Here is an 18,738-nt window from a genome sequence, read left to right on the forward strand (position 1 = left end):
TTCTGCCCAGGAGGAATTTCAAAACATCCTGGTTTGTTCAGAGAGTGTGCCTTTAGCAGCCTTTCCTTGAGGCTGAGAGTGTGTGACTTCCTTGCCTAGTGGGGCTTCTTGGTTTGTTCAGAGAGTTTGCTTTTGCCAGTCTTTCCTTGAGACTGAGAGTGTGTGACTTACTTGCCTAGTGGGTCTTCTTGGTTTGTTCAGAGAGTCTGCCTTTGGTGACTTGAGTGTGTGCGAGTGTGCGCCTTCAAGAGGTTTTCTTGGGAGGTTTGTTCAGAGAGGGTTTGACTTTGCCATCCTCTGAGGCTGAGAGAATGTGACTTGCCCAATGGTTTTCAGGGATTTGCCTTCACCTTCCCTTAAGGCTGAGAGAGTGTGACAAGCGCTGTGATGTCCCTTGTGCGCTGCACCACTTGGACATGATGCATGAGCCACGTCATTGACACGTACCCCATGTAAGATATTTAGCCTTCTCTGTTGGAGAGAATCAGATTTTCATTGAATCCTGGTCTCCAGAGTCATAGAATCGTAGAGTTGGAAGAGACTGCAAGGGCCACCCAGTCCAACCCCTTTATTCTGCCATGCAGGAACTCTCTATCAAAACATCCCCATTGACAGATGGCCATCCAGCCTCTGCTTAAAGACCTCCTAAGAAGGAGATTCCAAGGAAGGAGTGTGTTCCACTGTTGAACAGCCCTTACTCTCAGGAAATTCCTCCTAGTCTATCACACAAAGCTATATCCCAACCTCCTATCCAGGAAGAATGTCAAAATGTTCTCCATTTTGAGCATGACTGAGAAACATGAATTTATATTGTTTTTTATTAATGTTTTTGGCTTTTAGTTGGGTGTGTTCTCCATTTTTGAACATCCTACAATTTGTCCTACATTTTGTCGTGCATCATGTCCTACATTTTTCCTACATTTTGTGCCTGGGGGGGGTCTTAGCCCCTCAAAATGGTGGGACTTAGTTTGGGCCCCCCCCCTTCCCAAAATCCTGGCTACGTCCCTGCATAAGTCAAAACAATGTTGGGCTTTTAAACGTTGAGCAAATTAGTCTCGCTGCCATTCTGCTATGGACGGTTTTTTGGGCTGGGATGGACTGTGACACTTCCCTTTGGCCCGACTGTGTCTAGACAGTAAAGGAGCCAGGTAAACGTATTTATTTCTCATCCTGTCTGAATTCCAGTGCCATTTTCAATGGAGGGGAACAGCAGCTGTGTAAAGGTGCAACAAAGCAAATACAGTAGCTCTGCTTCATTTTTGTGGGGCAGAAGTTGACATCCTGATTTCAGATGGAAACATGGGATCCTTCCTGTTGGTTTGCAAATGGGAGTTGTAATGGATTTGGGCTTTGTGAACAAGTGCTAGGTAGGAACACATGCTCAGATGATGTTGCTATGTGACAGGGCAAGATTAAGCCCCTGACACATGGCTTCCCTGTGACAGAAAGACCAGCATTTGAACACGTCTCTCTTGTTTTCCTCCCAAAAGCTTAAAAGAACAGGAGAATACAGTTGCCTGATCCTTCTGAGTAATAAGCTTATCTAAGCAGTTGTGTTTGCAGCTGGCAAGGGAATCATGTTCGTACCAAGAAATTCAGCTCATGCCAAATGTAAGCCTGCTTGTGAGGAATGTTGTGCTATTCTGCTTAACAAGAGCCCAGTGGTTAAACTACACTGGAGGGAGCAGTCCTAAAATCCTTCTCCCTGCAGCCCTGTGGAGGGAGACTTTGCTTTTCCTATCCTCAGAAGACCGAAACATGGGCCATCCATAGACTGCTTCCTTTTTTGCACTGGGCACTTCAAACGTTGCATTGGAATTGGCAGCAATGCTTAATAATGTCAGCACCAGCTTAGAATATTGTGCAGTGAAATTGAGAGAGTTCAGGAGATCATAATGTGGAATGGAAAATTCCATTTAAGACTATCAGCCAAATTAGCATATGCACACACACACACACATCTATATTCTGAAATTGTAATTTTGACAGCCCAAACCCTGTCAGCCATTCAGCCTTTTCCACGTATGCCAGCTCAACTCCTCAAAAGCAGCATTTGTAGCACAATTGTTCCACATGCACCAAGTTTTTTGCTCTATGCCTATGATACTTTCTATATTGTGGCAAGTGAAGCATGACTTTAGAGTGTATCTAAATTGTAGAAATAATGCAGTTTGACACCACTTTAACTGCCATGGCTCTATCCTACAGCATCCCGGGATTTGTAGTTTTGTAAGGTACCAGCATTCTTTGGCAGAGAAGGCTTAAAAGTGTGTAAAACTACAAATCCCATGATTCCATAGGATGGATCTACAGCATTTAAAGTGGTATCAAACTACATTATTTCTACAGTGTAAATGCACCCTTAGACAGGAGGAATCTATAGTAACAACTGTTCAGCTTTTAACAAAATTAAAGGGGAGGGAAACAACAAGGATGTTACGGTGGGAGTGTACTACAGACCCCCAAGTCAGACTGAAGAATTGGATGATATCTTTCTAGAACAGATGACCACACAGTCAGAAAAGAGAGATGTAGTAGTGATGGGCGACTTCAACTACCCTGATATTTGCTGGAAGTCAAACTCAGCCAAATCCACAAGGTCTAGCAAATTCCTCACTTGCCTAGAAGACAATTTCATGGTCCAAAAGGTGGAAGAGGCAACAAGGGGGTCAGCTATTTTAGATCTGATCCTAACCAACAAGGATGACTTGGTTAATGGGGTGCAAGTGGTGGGATCATTAGGTGGAAGTGACCATGTTCTCCTGGAGTTTGTAATACAGTGGAAAGGAGAAGCCAGGCATAGTCAAACCTGCATTCTAGACTTTAGGAGAGCTGATTTCAGTAAACTTAGAGAAGTATTGAGGGTGATCCCGTGGTCAGAAATACTAAAAGATAAAGGAATTCAGGCCGGATGGGAGTTTCTCAAAAGACAGATACTGAAGGCACAATTTAAAACAGTTCCAGTGAGAAAGAAAAATGGGAGGTGTCTCAAGAAAACAGGATGGATGACTAAGGAACTTTCAGCCGAGGTAAGTTTGAAACGGAACATGTATAAGAAATGGGAAAAGGGAGAAATCACAAAAAAGGAATTCAAAGAAATAACAGGCATGTGTAGGGGTAAAGTCAGAAAAGCTAAAGCGCAGAATGAACTCAGGCTTGCTAGAGAGGTTAAGAACAATAAAAAGGGCTTTTTTGGATATGTCCGCAGCAAAAGGAAGAAGAAGGAAACGGTAGGGCCACTGCGTGGAGAAGATGGCAAAATGCTAACAGAAGACAGAGAAAAGGCAGAATTACTCAACACCTTCTTTGCCTCAGTCTTCTCAGAAAAGGCAAAGGGTGCTCAACCTGAGGATAATGGAGCAGAGGACAGGATAGGGGCATTTCAGTACAGAATAAGTAAAGAGATAGTAGAGGAATACCTTATTAATCTAAATGAATTTAAGTCTCCGGGACCAGATTAACTCCATCCAAGGGTATTAAAAGAACTGGCAAATGTAATATCAGAGCCATTGGCAATAATCTTTGAAAACTCCTGGAAAACAGGAGAGATCCCAGCAGACTGGCGGAGGGCAAACGTTGTCCCCATCTTCAAAAAGGGGAAAAAAGAGGATCCCAACAATTATCGTCCAGTTAGTCTGACATCAGTACTAGGAAAGATTCTGGAGCAGATCATTAAACAGAGAGTCTGTGAACATCTAGAAGGCAATGCCATAATCACAAAAAGTCAACATGGGTTTCAGAGAAACAAGTCATGCCAGACAAACCTGATCTCTTTCTTTGATAAAATTACCAGCTTGGTAGATGAAGGGAATGCTGTGGATATAGTATATCTTGATTTCAGTAAGGCCTTTGACAAAGTTCCCCATGACATTCTTGCAAACAAGCTTGTAAAATGTGGGCTAGACAAAGGAACTGTTAAATGGATCTGTAATTGGTTGACCGGCCGAACCCAAAGGGTGCTCAACAATGGCTCCTTTTCATCCTGGAGAAAAGTGACCAGTGGGGTCCCACAGGGCTCTGTCCTGGGCCCAGTGCTATTCAACATCTTTATCAATGACCTGGATGACAGAATTGGAAGCATACTTATCAAATTTGCAGATGATACCAAATTAGGGGGAATAGCTAATACCCCAGAGGACAGGATCAAGATTCAAAATGACCTGAATAGACTAGAAAGCTGGGCCAAAGCTAACAAAATGAAATTCAACACGGAGAAATGTAAGGTATTACACTTAGGGCGGAAAAATAAAATGCACAGATATAGGATGGGTGACACCTGGCTGAATGAAACTACGCGTGAAAGGGATCTAGGAGTCCAAGTAGACCACAAGTTGAACATGAGTCAACAGTGTGATGCGGCAGCTAAAAAGGCCAATGCTATTTTAGGCTGCATCAATAAAAGTATAGTGTCTAGATCAAGAGAAGTAATAGTGCCACTGTATTCTGCTTTGGTCAGGCCCCACCTAGAATATTGTGTCCAGTTCTGGGCGCCACAATTCAGAAAGGACATTGAGAAACTGGAGCGTGTCCAAAGGAGGGCGACAAAAATGGTGATGGGTCTGGAAACTATGCCCTATGAGGAACGACTTAGGGAGCTGGGGATGTTTAGCCTGGAGAAAAGAAGGTTAAGAGGTGATATGATCGCCCTGTTTAAATATTTGAAGGGATGTCATATTGAAGAGGGAGCAAGCTTGTTTTCTGCTGCTCCAGAGAACAGGACCCGGAACAATGGATGCAAGCTGCAGGAAAAGAGATTCCACCTGAACATTAGGAGGAACTTCCTGACAGTTAGGGCTGTTCGACAATGGAATGCACTCCCTCAGAGGGTGATAGAGTCTCCTTCCTTGGAGGTCTTTAAACAGAGGCTGGATGGTCATCTGTCAGGGATGCTTTGATTTGGATTTCCTGCATGGCAGGGGGTTGGACTGGATGGCCCTAGTGGTCTCTTCCAACTCTATGATTCTATGATTCTATGATTCTATGTTGAGTTTTACTTTATATGTGGTAGAATCTGAAGAAATACTACCTGTAATACATAAAAATATTGTCTGGATTTAAAAGGTGAGAATAAAAATGGTCTTGCTATATGCACAGGCAGTTTGATAGCAAAATATACTTTAATATGTCCACATTTCATATCATATGTGCTATAACTAAGTAGTAATGTGTTATGGCACAGTGAACTTAAACTAGTATTTCTTTTACAAGCTAAGTGGGATCAGTCCTGGTTATGACAGGATGGAGACCACCAGGGACCTCCCAATAGGGTTTCTTGAAACATCCTGCCTGAAACCCTGCAAAGTCACTCCTGCTGGTCACAGTTGACAGTACTGGGCTAAATGGGACAATGCCTGACTCAGTAGAAGCAGTAGAGTCACTAGGGTCGGTGTCACCTGGTGCGGTAACTCATGGTGTCATTGACCTCCTCCCATTTCACACCACACAGAATCCTTAGCAATGTTTCCTGGGCTAATGGTACTCATAAATCATAATTCCCATATACCATGGAATGGAATGCCAACAGTTGTGCTATCAACAACTAGCAAAATTATACCTTCAGATTACAATATCATAGCACAACCAAAATGTATTTACTGTACATATACATAGTGAAGATTTAGTTAAAATGTGATGTTTTAAAAGAACATTTAGAAATAATAAAAAGACTTAAAATTTCAAATTTCAATTTTTTTAAAAAATTAAAAATTGTAAATTGTAAATTCTAATTTAAAAAAAATCTGGAGCCTCTTCTTCCTCCTCCCACTGAGCTTCACTCCACTCCCACCATATTTTACGGCACTTTAAGTGAAGCACATGAATTCTGCCAAAATGTAGGTGTTTGAAGAGCAGTGGTGTCAACCCCCTTAGGGTCTCACCTGGTGTGATCCGCAGTCCCCGCCCCCGCCCCCCGAGTATAAGGCAGATCCCTATGTTATAGTTCCTTCTCTCTATATTTAACCCATAGCATTACCTTCAGGTACGATCAGACCTCCTTAGCCACAGATTCAAACATCCACGGGTTGAAAATATTCCTAAAAAGAGCTCCAGCAAAGTGCAATAGGAGTAATTTAAATTGAGAAAGGCTATGCAGGAGATAAACCTTTTACTCCATTTGATTGTGCGGGAAGTACAAAACTAGACAAAGTTTTTTAATGTGTTACTTTATGTCATTTTATTTTTATTTCTCATGTTCCTGTAAGTCTAAGGAATGGGCTTATCCCTTCACCAGTATCTTCTTATGCCAGCTTCTTGCTGATTCTCTTGAAAGTTACATCACCAACTGTAGAAATCTGCAACAAAGAGCACAGCAAACATTACTGTTGAAACTGGAAATTAAACATATACCGATTCATATCTGAATTCTCCCCTCTCCTCTACATCTGACTCAGAGGCAACAAAAGTGCTGTATATGCCTCTAAACTGGAGGTGGGAATCCTGCAGCCCACCACTACCACCTCTAGGCCTTTTTCCTCTCCAGCCACCAAACCCTTCCCGGCCCTCCTTGAAGGGAAAGGGGGGGCAAAATTTTCTGTTTCTGCTCCAGTTTTCCTTAAAGCAAGAGATGGGCAAGTGTGAGAAGTTAAGGGGCCACACTGATCTACCAGAAAAACATGGAGGGCTACACCTACAAGTCAAATAAATAAATACCCCAGAGGGTATGGGGGCATTTCCTGCACATTTCTATCTTTCTCTAGACCATTTTAGGCCCAGTGAAGACCTTTTTTATACCAGCAAGTTACCTGAAAGTGAAATTCAGGTCACTTTCTGTTTAAAAACAGACCAGCCTCTCATGTGCCCAAAAGACCCAAGGGGCCCAAAGCATAGCAAGATTGCCTGCCATGCTCCCTAGAGGGCATTTGAAGACATTGAGGGCAAAAAATAAACTGGGGGCCACAAAAATGGCCATGGAGCTGCATGAGGTCTGTGGGCTATGCTTTGCCCTCCCATGCGTTGGAGCAATGCACACATAAACCCCTCTTGTTTTGCAAACCTTTCAAAGTGTCTCCCACCACCATCAAAATGGAAGTGGATTTTCAGACACGTAGGGATTGAATGGTTGAAAGGTGCTCGTTAACTTCCAGAGCTTACCCATCCTCTTCTCCAAACAGAGGAGAGGTTATATGAACAGAATCCTTCCCATATAAGCCTATCTGAGATTTAAGATGTTCAGGGAAGGCACTTCTATCTACCACTTTCTAAGGCACATTTGGGGTGGGGAGAGGACCTTCTTCATGGCTGGTCCCAGCTGTTGTTTTTTTTTGGGGGGGGGTATTTTTGGCAGCAGGAGAAGGCCTTTTTTGTCCAACAAAACCTGGGGAGGTGATTGCTTTTTATTCTGCTATATTGCTTTTATTCTTTGTTTTAAAATAATAGTTTACATGGTTTTAAATATAACAACAACAATAATAGCCCATTCCACTGAAGGGCAGAACATCAAACATATAAAATCAAAGACAGATAATAAAATATAATACTATAAATATACATAAAATCCCCAACACCCCACCAGCTGCTACCCATCTCAACAACCTCAGGTACAACTCTGCACCTTAAAACAACAAATCGAAAAGGAAGGTCTTCATCCCCTTATAAAAATGGGCGAGATCCTCTTCCAGCTGGAGGTCCAAAGGAAAACTGTTCCCTTGGAGCCAGATACTGAAATGCTTGCAGCTTTGATAGGGCTATGCATGTGGGTGGAACAGGTAATAGTCTTTTGCCTGTAGACCTTAAATTTCTAGATGTTGTGTACCATACTGGTTGAGCTACTATGTACTGGGAGAGTTTAGATCGCAGAGCCCTAAACTCTGTTGTTTGTTTATTAATGTTTTAACCTCAGCTTTTGTATGTTTTTATCTAATTTCTTTATTTTGCACATCACCTTGAGTACCAGTCTGGGTAGATGGGTGGATAGGCCTAAAATAGAGATAATGAGGGATAGCAACATTCCTCTTCCAAGGAAGGTTTTCACAAAATTACCTCCACAAGTTTGCCCCCAGTGATCTCTGCAGTATGATGATAATTAGGGAAGTCAGCAACCACTTTTCCACCTTCCATTTTAACTGTTGCCTACAATAGAATGACACATGTTGGTTAGTTGTTGTATTGGCTGAGGCAAAATAAGGATAACATTTACATAAAGTGCTGCTATCATGCCAGATCAGTATTCTTAGATTTAAAAAAACCTGGGTTAAAAATCTTCAGCTAGTCCAAATTCTAATCTTTTTAAGCAACATATAACACAGCAAGGAAAAAATTCAGCAGAGTGGAATTCTCAGTTGCCATGCTGGCTGTCAGTTCTGGAAGCTGTCATTCAGAATAAACCATGGGTTTGTTTGACAAGATTTGTTCAGCGATTTGCCATTGCCTGCTGCTGAGGCTGAGGGCATGTGACTTGTTCAAGGTCACCCAGTGGGTTTCTTGGCCAAGCAGGGATTAGGACCCTTGTCTCCAGCATCGTAGTCCAACTTCTAAATAAATTATTATTTACAAATTAAAAAATACAGGGGATAAAACAGGGGGTATGCAAGCCAGAAAATGTGCTGAGGCTTAAACCTGTTTAAGAGGACCAAAGGAAAGGAAAGGAAAGGAAAACTGTTTGGCTTCTTAAAGTGAAGGTAGCTTAGGGAATCAACATGTCTTCTGGCTTGCCCTTGTCAACTGTCTTTCATTATGTAATAGATGTAACCTCCTTTAACAAAATAATTGGCACCTCTTCTTCCCTTCCTTTCATATTGGGAAGAACCATGTGCAGATTAATTACAATGGGTTAATTCCAGATTTAGTTGTGCTTAGATCAGACCCATTGAATGTAATGAGACTTAAGTTAGACATTAATTTAAAAGAATCTAATTACTGTATATGTAAAAATAGATCCAACATGGAGTCATATTATTACAGGTTGAGTCAGTCTCCCTTATACAGAATTACAAAATCTGAAATACTCCAAAATCCAAAGTTGTCTACATGGGTGGTTGGGATAGTGATACCTTTGCTTTCTCATGGTTCAGTATACACTACATAAAATTTGTTTCATGCACAAAATTATTAAAAACATTATGTACAAAATTACCTTCAAGCTATGTGTACAAGATGTGTGTGAAACATTCATTAATTTCATGTTTAGATATGAGTCCCATCTCCAAGATACCTCTGTGTGTGTGTGTGTGTGTGCGTGCACAAATATTCCAAATTCAAAAAATCAAAATCAAAAATTCCAAAATAGCACTTCTACTCTCAAACATTTCAAATAAGAGAGATTCAAATTGTATTGTATCTGCATAGTTTTCAGAAAACTCACCATGAACCCTCAGCCGATGGCCCATGGACCAACATCAGCCTATAGAACACCACTTTGAGTAGCATTGCTCTTCTCTACTAGTATAAATCTTGAGTAAGTAATAATAAGTATCAGTCTACAGACTATCAGGCTTGCTAATGAAACAGGAATGAAAATTAACCCGAGAAATTATTATTCACTTAGTGAACAGCATATGCTATAACTGTAGGACGTAGGATTGGAAAAGTAAGCACAATCTTATAAAACATATACCACAGTTAGGATCCTTCAGACTCTTGTATGTTTTTTTAATGGGAAGACTCACTCATCCATCCATGTTATGCAATGCAAACTGCTTTTGAAAATGAGTTTCACAAATAGTTTGTGACATAGCTTGGGAGAAAGCAGTGTTCAAAGCAGAGGATGATGATGTAGAAAATCTCATTGGGCATGCCTTTGGTAACACCTAAAATTATGATTTCAATCCTGGTTCAGCTCTTGCATATTTATGTATAGCCACCTATTTACCTTGAATTTTTTTCCAGCCAGTGTCTCCATTTCTGATTCCTTGCCAATGACAAATTTGTTAACCATAGACTTCCCACCTGGGTAAATTTGGGACCAAGTGAATTCATCTCCATTCTGCATTATCTCAGTAACGATCTTGAAATTTCTTCCTTTTTCAATTACATCAGCAGGAAGACCTAGTTCAGTGGAAATACAATTTGCTTTTAATCTGTGGTTTTTCTGTTGGGTCACTTCTCAAATGTCCTTGAATGTTGTTGTGTTGTATAACTGCTTCTTTCCCCACAAGGATATAACAATGATATAGCTGGAGAGGGGAGGATGTTGCCTCCAATGCCAAATAAGAATTCTGACCCCAATTGAAATAGTCTGTCAGTCCCCAAATGTCTAACATTGCAGTAACTAAAACCTTCCACTGAGCATTTAGAACAATGTTTCCCGAACATTGGTTCTCCAGATGTTTGGAACTTACCTATACGGATGTTAGCTGTCTCATGATTGTATCTTAACAAATGATCAGAGATAAAAGAGAAAATGACATTGAAAAAGTAGGCAAGCTTTTGATTCACAAAGGAATTTTGCCAAACAGAATTCTACATCTGCCTAGATTAATTAATTCTTACACTATCTGCCAAAGATTGCTAGATCCTAATTTAAAATATTACAAGCCACATTTTGAATTTCTCTTTCCTGAAACCACAGCAGTGCAATGACTCTCATTATCAATCCAAAGAATTGTCTAAGTGATGGAGAACAATCTCATCTATACGTACCAATGCGCTTCATAAAGCTATCATAGTTTTCTTCGCTTTCCACTTCATATTTGCCAGAGAAGGCCATGCTTTCTTCTTCGTTGAGGAGAGTAGCTGTGATTATGGAAGCAGGCTGAAATCAGTTTGGTCCAGGGGCTCAACTCCCCCGCTTTATAAAGCTTTCTTGGTTCAGGTTATCCACACAAAATACATTGTCCTCCTCCAACCCACTATGTAACGAGGAAGTTAATTTTTACAACACAAGAGCAATTTTGCATGAATCACTAACACCAGTGTTATTGACCCTTGCAAAAGGGTCCATTAACACTCTGATGTGTAAGTTTTTCAGAAATTCCTAGGTATTTTCTCCAGATACATTCAAGGTAGTATTTAGTTTCTATTAAGATTAAATATTGCTGACAGATCAGAATTTTTTGCCTCACTTGAAAAGCAGATAACATGTGTCGTTGTGTGGTCTTGGTCAAAAATGGCAATCTGAAACTGACCATAACTATATATGATATTACAGAAGGTACTACAATAAATAATCATATAATTGCTTTATGATGCTTGCTATTTATTTTCAATCCCTTTCGAAGACTAATTTTACTTTCACAAGATGAAGTGAGAGAGTGCTGGGTGTGATGCTTTGCAGGCATTCACTAAGCTTTGAGGTCAGGGAATACCCACCACCACCGTCACTGTTCACAGTATGCTATGCTTGAGATCAGCTAAACACTGTATTGTATGCTAAAATGTTGTTGTATGGACAGATGGTCATTCCAGTTATTCTGCTTAGACAACATCTATTCCTTTCAATTTCTACACCCCTCCACCAAAGACATCAAGCCAGTGTGGTGTAGTTGTTTGAATGTTGGAAGTTTATCACACGGACCCTAAAATGGGCCCGTTGCATTTCAAAATGGGGGCACGCACGGGTGCACACGGAATGGGATGGAGCTAAGAACTGGAGTTTACCGCACACTGGAATGCCGCCACTGCTGCACCATTTCTGAGAATGCTTTGGAACAGGCACTGCCAGGTGATTTAGCTGGATTTCCTGCATTGAGCAGAAGGTTGGATTCAATGACTTATTGGGCTCCTTCCAACTCCATGAATCTATGATTCTCAGTCTTTGGTCCTGAGAGACTTCAGCTCCCAGATGCCCCAGCCAGTTTGACCAATGGTCAGCAATTCTGGGAATGGAAATACAAAACATCTGGAAGAGGAAAGGTGTAAAACCATGGTCTAAGGGATATTCAGCAATGTAACTGGTTATTATATTTATAAAACTCACCCTAAAACCTCTTACAAATTGTTCTGAGAGAGAAATTATAGCATGTAAACTCTATGGCCTTTATCACATTAGGGGAGCTCTCACAGGAAAATGGGAGTTGAATGAGGTTTAAAGTACATTTGAATTTAAACCAAACTTGCAAATTCAGTTACTTTATCACACTCGGGAACTGACCAAGTGAAATACTGCAGAGTTAATCCGAACGCAAAGCAGAGGAAAATGGCAGCTTTTTTACTTTTCGGTTGTTTTGAAAGTAAAAAGCTATCGGTTTTCTCTGCTTTGCGTTTGGATTAATTTTGCGTTATTGCACCTTAACTGCGATCAGGGACGTAGCCAAGGGGGGGGTTGGGAGGTTTGGACCCCCCCTTCAGCCCTGGGGACGTTCAAGCTCCTTCCTTCCCCCTCTCCTCCCCTCCATCAAAAGCATGGAGGGCTCAGATAGAGAGGGAAAACAAAAGAGGAAAGACAATTTAAGTTGCAGGCTCAGAGAGAGGGGGGGGGGGAGGGAGGGGGAGTGGGCCAGGGTCTCTCCCTGTGCTTTCTTTCCCTTTAGTTTCCTTTCCATCCCAGTCCTTCCACTCCTCCTCCCCCCCCCCCCTGTGCTTTTGCCAGAATAAAGGTATCTCTTCCTGGGGAAGAAGGGAAGGAAGAGAGGAAGGAAGGAAAAAAAGGAAGGAAGAGGAAGGGGAGAAAGGAAGAAAGAAAGAAAAAAGAAGGAAGGAAGCTTCTAAAAGGAGATATAAAAGAAAGAAAAGGTGACTTCTAACTTTCCTTTCAGCAGTTATGTCCATATACAATATAGTATAATAATAATAATAATAATAATAATAATAATAATAATAATAATATCCCTTACCCAAAATGCTGAGGACTAGATGTATTTTGGATTTTGAAGTTTTTCAGAGTTTGGTATATTTATATATGTCTAATGGGATATAATGGGAGATGGGATCCATGTATGTTTCATATGCATCTCATAGATATAGGCTGAAGGTAATTTAATACACCATATTTTTAAAATAATGTTGTGCTTCTGTACACTGAGCTTCAGCAAAGCCCTGAGACCACTATTCCTTGTATAATTCAATAATTCAGTAATTGATCTAAACCTTCAGGATTCCCAAGTTTCCTTGAGTTGGGGTCAGATCAGATGCTCTCATGGTCAGTTTTGGGTTTTGGAATAATTCAGGTTTCAGAAGTCCAGAAAAAGGAGACTCAGACTCTACTCTGGACATTTCTTCTGATAATGAACTCAGGTTTTCAAAAACAGTCATTTCTGGATTTTTGCAACAACAAAAAAGAGGAGGGTCTGCGATGCAAAAAGGCAAGAGGCTTCCTTCCAGCCTTGTTTTTTCTCTTTTTTAAAAGACAAAGGGAATAAAATACAGTTAGCTGACCCCTTTTTAGCATGTCAATGGAGATGCTTTGGACCAGTCAATCTGCCTTGGTCCAGGCCTTGGAGGTAGAGAGGAACTGCTGGACCTCTTACCCTTTCCCTCCACCACTCCCTTCTCCTTCTGTGTCTTGTCTTTTTAGATTGTAAGCCCGAGGGCAGGGAATCGTCTAACTAAAAGATTGTATGTACAGCGCTGTGTAAATTTACAGCGCTTCATAAATAAAGGTTAATAATAATAATAATAATGCTTTGACGGAGAGTTCCTGCATGGCAGAATGGGGTTGGACTGGATGGCCCTTCTTGGGGTCTCTTCCGACTCTATGATTTTATGATTAATTAATTAATATATGGAATCAATCTAAGATGATGAATTGGGGCTGTTGAGTCCTATGGCCCTGCTCCAGGCAATGCTAGACTGCAGTCCCCATCATCCAGCAGCACCACAGACTGCTGGGAACTGCAGTCTAATAAGGCTGCACACTGCAGAAATAATCCAGTTCAACACCACTTTAATGCTATGGTAAATCCTGAGATTTGTAGTATGTTGTGGTACCAGAGCTCTCTGACAAAGAATGCTAAATGTCTCACAAAACTACAATACCCAGATATTGTTGTTATTATTATTATTATTATTTTCTTATATCCTGCCTTTCTCCCAATATACGGACTCAAGGTAGTGATTTTCCATAACATTAATCTATAGTATGTCTTTCTACAATGTAGATGGACACCCCATTACATAATTTGTTGGGGATGCTTTGACTGGGAGTTCCTGCATGGCAGAATGGGGTTGGACTGGATGGCCCTTGGGGTCTTCATAAAAAGAAAGGAAGGTATAACGGAATTTAAAATTATGATAGATAGATAGATAGATAGATAGATAGATAGATAGATGAGTCTTGGAATTAAAAATCGTGTGTGTGTGTGTGTGTGTGTCTTGGAATTAAAAATCCCTCTTGGAAGTGGGAATGAAATGTTGTGTGGATGCAGCCTGGGTTCTTAGCTCAGCTCAGAAGTTGGAATGCAGTGTCTCAAAGCATGAACAGAGTGTCTCAGAGCATGAACAGAGTGGCTGCCGCTCATTGCTTGAGCAGCTGCACTTTGCTTTATCGACCTGAATTTATCTGATGTAAACACCTTCAGAGGAAGGACTCAGTTTGCATCTGCACTGAAAAAATAATCCAGTTTGATGGCACTTTAACTGCTCTTGGCTCCATGTTGTGGAATGCTGGGATTTGTAGTTTGTTGTGGCACCTGACAGAGATGGCCAAACAGCTCCTCAAAACTACAAATCCCAAGATTCCATAGCAGCACGGAGCCATAACGGAAGTTAAAGTGGTGCCATCCTGAAGTAAACGCTTGACCCTCTTTTTGTGTCTTGGGGGGGGCTCTTAGCCTCTCAAAATAGTGGCACTTAGTCTGGACCCCTCCTTCCCAAAATCCTGGCTACGTCCCTGCTGCAATGTCATGTTATAAACTTTGGGCATTTCTGAGTTTTCTTTGCTTTAAATCTCATTTAACTCCCATTTTCCCGTGGAATCTTGATAGTGCGATAAATTCCTATGTGTTTTACTTTTCAAAATTCCCTGGGTTTTTTATGTGAAAAAATGAAAGCTGAAGCTGCTGCTACAGTGCAGAATTAATGCAGTTTGATACCACTTTAACTGCCATGGTTCAATGCTATGGAATCCTGGGACTTGTAGTTTTATGTGGCACCAGAGCTCTCTGACAGATAAGGCTAAATCTCTCACAAAACTACAAAACTACAAATCTCGTAATTCCATAGCATTGAGCCAAGGCAGATAAAGTGGTATGAAACTGCATTAATTCTACAGAAGAGATGCATCCTAAGAGTGGTGTATCTTCTTCCTCCCCCCCCTCTCCAAATATAGAAGGAAAAAATGATCTTCATCACTACCCCTTGATTCCTGGTTTGGATGGAAATTTCACTTCTACGAACTGAGAAAGGAAGAGGTGAATGAACTCAAACCACAGATCTTTTCCAGTTTGTGCTGAACTTGCAGCCTTGCTCTTCTAGCAATAATGCCAACAACCTTGAAAATCTTCCTCTCATCTAGCAGGTGCAGCAAAGCTACAAAGCTGCTGGAATGAGATGAGGCTTTTGACGCCTCATTTTTATGTGTGAGTCACCTTTCAGAAAATCCAATCATGTAATTCATTTCCTCCAACTATCTATACACATTTAACAGAGGTGGTGTTTGTGTGCCTTCAAGTAATTTCCAGCTTCCCTAAGGCAAATGTATCACAAAGTTTTCTTGGCAACATTTGTTCCTGAGGAGGTTTGCCTTTGCCTTCCTCTGAGGCTGAGAGTGTGTGACTTGCCCAAGGTTACCCAGTGGGTTTCCATGGCCAAACAAAGATATGAATCCTGGGCTGCGTTCCCACTATGATTTAAAACGAATTGCTGATCAGGATGTATAACTGTCATTCCCATTTGAAACCATTTCCAGTCCTATTGTGATCAGTTTCAATCATGATGAAGTGAGGCAAAGGCAAAAAAACCCCACTCATTTCTGACATAAGTTTTTTGGCGGTTCTTTTGAATAAAATCAATTCTGAAGCATGTTCAACAAGTGGGAATGATGGGTCTGAATTGCATCATTCTGGAGGGGTGGAACCAATGGCAGAAGTGTGTTTTCCATCCTTCCTCAGTTTTTGGTAGATTCACCATCCCCCACACCCCGCAGCGCTGTCTTTGTGCTTGTGGTATGCATTATTATTATTATTTAATTGATAGAAGATTCAATTCATTGATTTGCAACTACTTGCAATTACTTGGGCAGCAAGCCGGGCGATGGCACAAACTAGTGGGGACGACAATCATGCCAAAGAAGAAGCAATTACAAGGGAATAATGAAAAGATCTGCTTTCATAGTGAAAACGACTGAACTTTTGGAATCGATTCATCGACATGAAGTAAAGGCGAATCGCAAACCAATTTAAATGTAAGTGGGAATGGGGTTTGGTGTCACACAGTTCTAGTCCAATGGTCAAGGACGTAGCTAGAGGGGGGGTTTGGGGGGTCTGGTCCCCCCCCCTTCAGGCCTGGGGGCATTCAAGCTCCTTCCTCCCCCCCTCCTCCTCTCCATTAAAACCACGGAGCTCAGAGAGGGAAAGGGGGAAAGACTAAGCAAGCTCTTTCCCTTTCGTTTCCATAGGAGTCTGGCTTCCACTCCAACTCTGCAACTTGAGTACTTTATCATACTAGGCTGTTGTAGAGTGATTGCCATGGCAACGTGCTGTGGGATTATGGGTGTTGTAGTTCAGTGACCTCCCCCATCTCTCTATCTCTGGCTGAGCTTTCCAAATGCCCCTCACCAAACTGCAAAGCCCACAATTCTATAGCATGGGGGAATCTACACTGTTGATATAATACCCTTTGACACCACTTTAAGTGTTGTTGCTCAATTCTGTGGAATCCTGGGATTTGTATTTTTACAAGCATTTTTTTCCTTTCTAAAAGAGTACTGGTGCCTCACAAAACTACAAATCCCAGGGGTTTGGGGTTGTTTTTTTTAGTAGCCCTGGAAGTTAAAAGTGGTGTCAAACTGCATTATTTCTACAATGTAGTAGCTCATAGTGTTGCCACTGCTAAAGTTAAAACAGAATATAGTTCCATTACAGTGCATTGTGATCTGAGTGGTTGTTGTTGTTGTGTGCCTTCAAGCCCTTTCCAACTTATGGCAACCCTAAAATGAACCTATCCTGGGGTTTTCTTGGCAAGATTTGTTCAGAAGAGCTGTGCCATTGCCTTCCTCTGAAGCTGAGAGAGTGTGACTTACTCCCCAAGGTCACACACTGGGTTTCATGGCTGAGGTGGAAATCAAACCCTGGTCTACAGACTTCAGAGTCATAGTCCAACACTCAAACCACTACAACAAATTTTACCTTGTGGGTCTTACATGACAAATACCAAAACCCATATATTTGCAGTAACTTTATTAAGCCAACCTGCAGCAATAATCTACTTTGAGACTGCTTTGAGACTGCCCTGGCTGGCTCAGTGCTAGGGAATTCTGGGAACTGTATGGTACAAACACACACTGCAGCCAGGAATTCCACTTGTGGACATACATCTTTCCCCTCTTCATCCCTTGGCCTGTTGGCCTGTTGGACTGTCTTGTTTATGTTTTAATGATATCCAGTGCATTATTGCTGACCTGCCATGTTTGTTGCATAACCACATCGTATGTTTTTCTGAGCGATGTGATATTAAAATAGTTTAACAGTTTTTATATTGAGTGTTCAAGATGGATGTGTTTGTGATCAGAAAGAAAATAAGTTCTGACAGCAAACTAAAAGAGGTAAGCACATTAAATGTATCACAACTTCATTATAGGAAAAGAAGTGAAAGTTGTCAAATTGGCATATAGAAATAAAATTATTTGTAGTGGAAGAATTATATTTTAATCTTTTGAAGTCTTTTATTACTGTACTCACAATTACAATAAAGGTGTAAATCTATAGTGTAATAAAATATACTGGTTTGTCAACTGGTCAATGAGAGGCTAAGTTAGTTTTACGTTTTAATATACAGTCCGTCCTTGCCTTACGTGGGGGATCCATTCCGGATCCCGCCGCGTAAGGCGAATTCCGCCTATGCTCGAGCCCCATTGGAAACAATGGGGCTCATGCGCGGCGGCATGGGAGCGCGCAGGGCGCAACAGGTGTGCACACCCATTCAATTGAATGGGACGCGCCGCCCCTTCCGCCCCATGCATGCCCTGCGGCTTGAGCGCATATACTCAAGGCTGCGTATGGTGCGCCCGCGTATGCGCGGGCGCGCTGTATAATAATAACTCTGACATAAGCATTACATTGTTCAGGGACATAGCTGGACCCCCCTTCCATTAGAAAAATGAATGATGTGTACTGCTGCCCTGCCACACCCAAGCCCCATTATAATGGTGGCAGTTAGTCTGGACCCCCCCCTTCCTAAAATCCTGGCTACGTCCCTGCAATGGTCAAGCTGCTACATTCAAAGCCAGGCATTACTGAGTTCTAGGACATAACTGCTTCAGTTCATCAAACTGAGCAACAGGTAGAAGTTTAAATTAGAGTGTTTGCCTTCTGTTTGAGCTTGTACATTTCACTATACAGTATCATGCAATTCAAACCAGTGTGCCAGCCCAGTACAATAAAGAGCTTGTACATGCTATCAGTATCTTATCTTCCCTCATGAAAAACTCCCAAAATAGTAGCAGGCCTATGAGGTCTAATGGCTCCCACCCACCAACGCACAAATATTATTTGTATGTACAGTGCTGTGCAAATCTACAGCGCTATATAAATAAACTATAATAATAATAATAATACACACACAATACAAATGTAAAGTGTACTACTGAATAGAACCACTATTCTGCTGTGACTGTATATGTCAGGAAGGAATTTTAGCAACAGTGAAGCTGTTGTCTTTCAGGAAAACTTTTTTGTCATTACTAGACTTTGCACTGAAAAATTTCAACTA

At 41.4% G+C, this 18,738-nt stretch overlaps 1 protein-coding gene across 2 annotated transcripts in view; it reads right to left on the bottom strand.

Moving 5' to 3' along the window:
- Positions 1-6,159: 6,159 nt before the first annotated feature.
- Positions 6,160-18,738, bottom strand: part of FABP6 (fatty acid binding protein 6) — a 49,403-nt gene continuing 36,824 nt past the window's right edge. For both annotated transcript variants that reach the window (XM_042447288.1, XM_042447287.1), the window contains 4 exons: positions 10,576-10,668; positions 9,806-9,981; positions 7,978-8,067; positions 6,160-6,290 (listed from right to left, as the gene is read on the bottom strand). In XM_042447288.1, the coding sequence (XP_042303222.1) occupies positions 6,237-6,290; positions 7,978-8,067; positions 9,806-9,981; positions 10,576-10,642 (387 nt within the window). In that variant the 5' untranslated portion in view covers positions 10,643-10,668 and the 3' untranslated portion in view covers positions 6,160-6,236. The remainder of the gene's footprint in view (positions 6,291-7,977; positions 8,068-9,805; positions 9,982-10,575; positions 10,669-18,738) is intronic.

This window comes from Sceloporus undulatus, chromosome 2, assembly GCF_019175285.1.
Source record: "Sceloporus undulatus isolate JIND9_A2432 ecotype Alabama chromosome 2, SceUnd_v1.1, whole genome shotgun sequence".
NCBI classification, from domain to species: Eukaryota; Metazoa; Chordata; class Lepidosauria; order Squamata; family Phrynosomatidae; genus Sceloporus; species Sceloporus undulatus.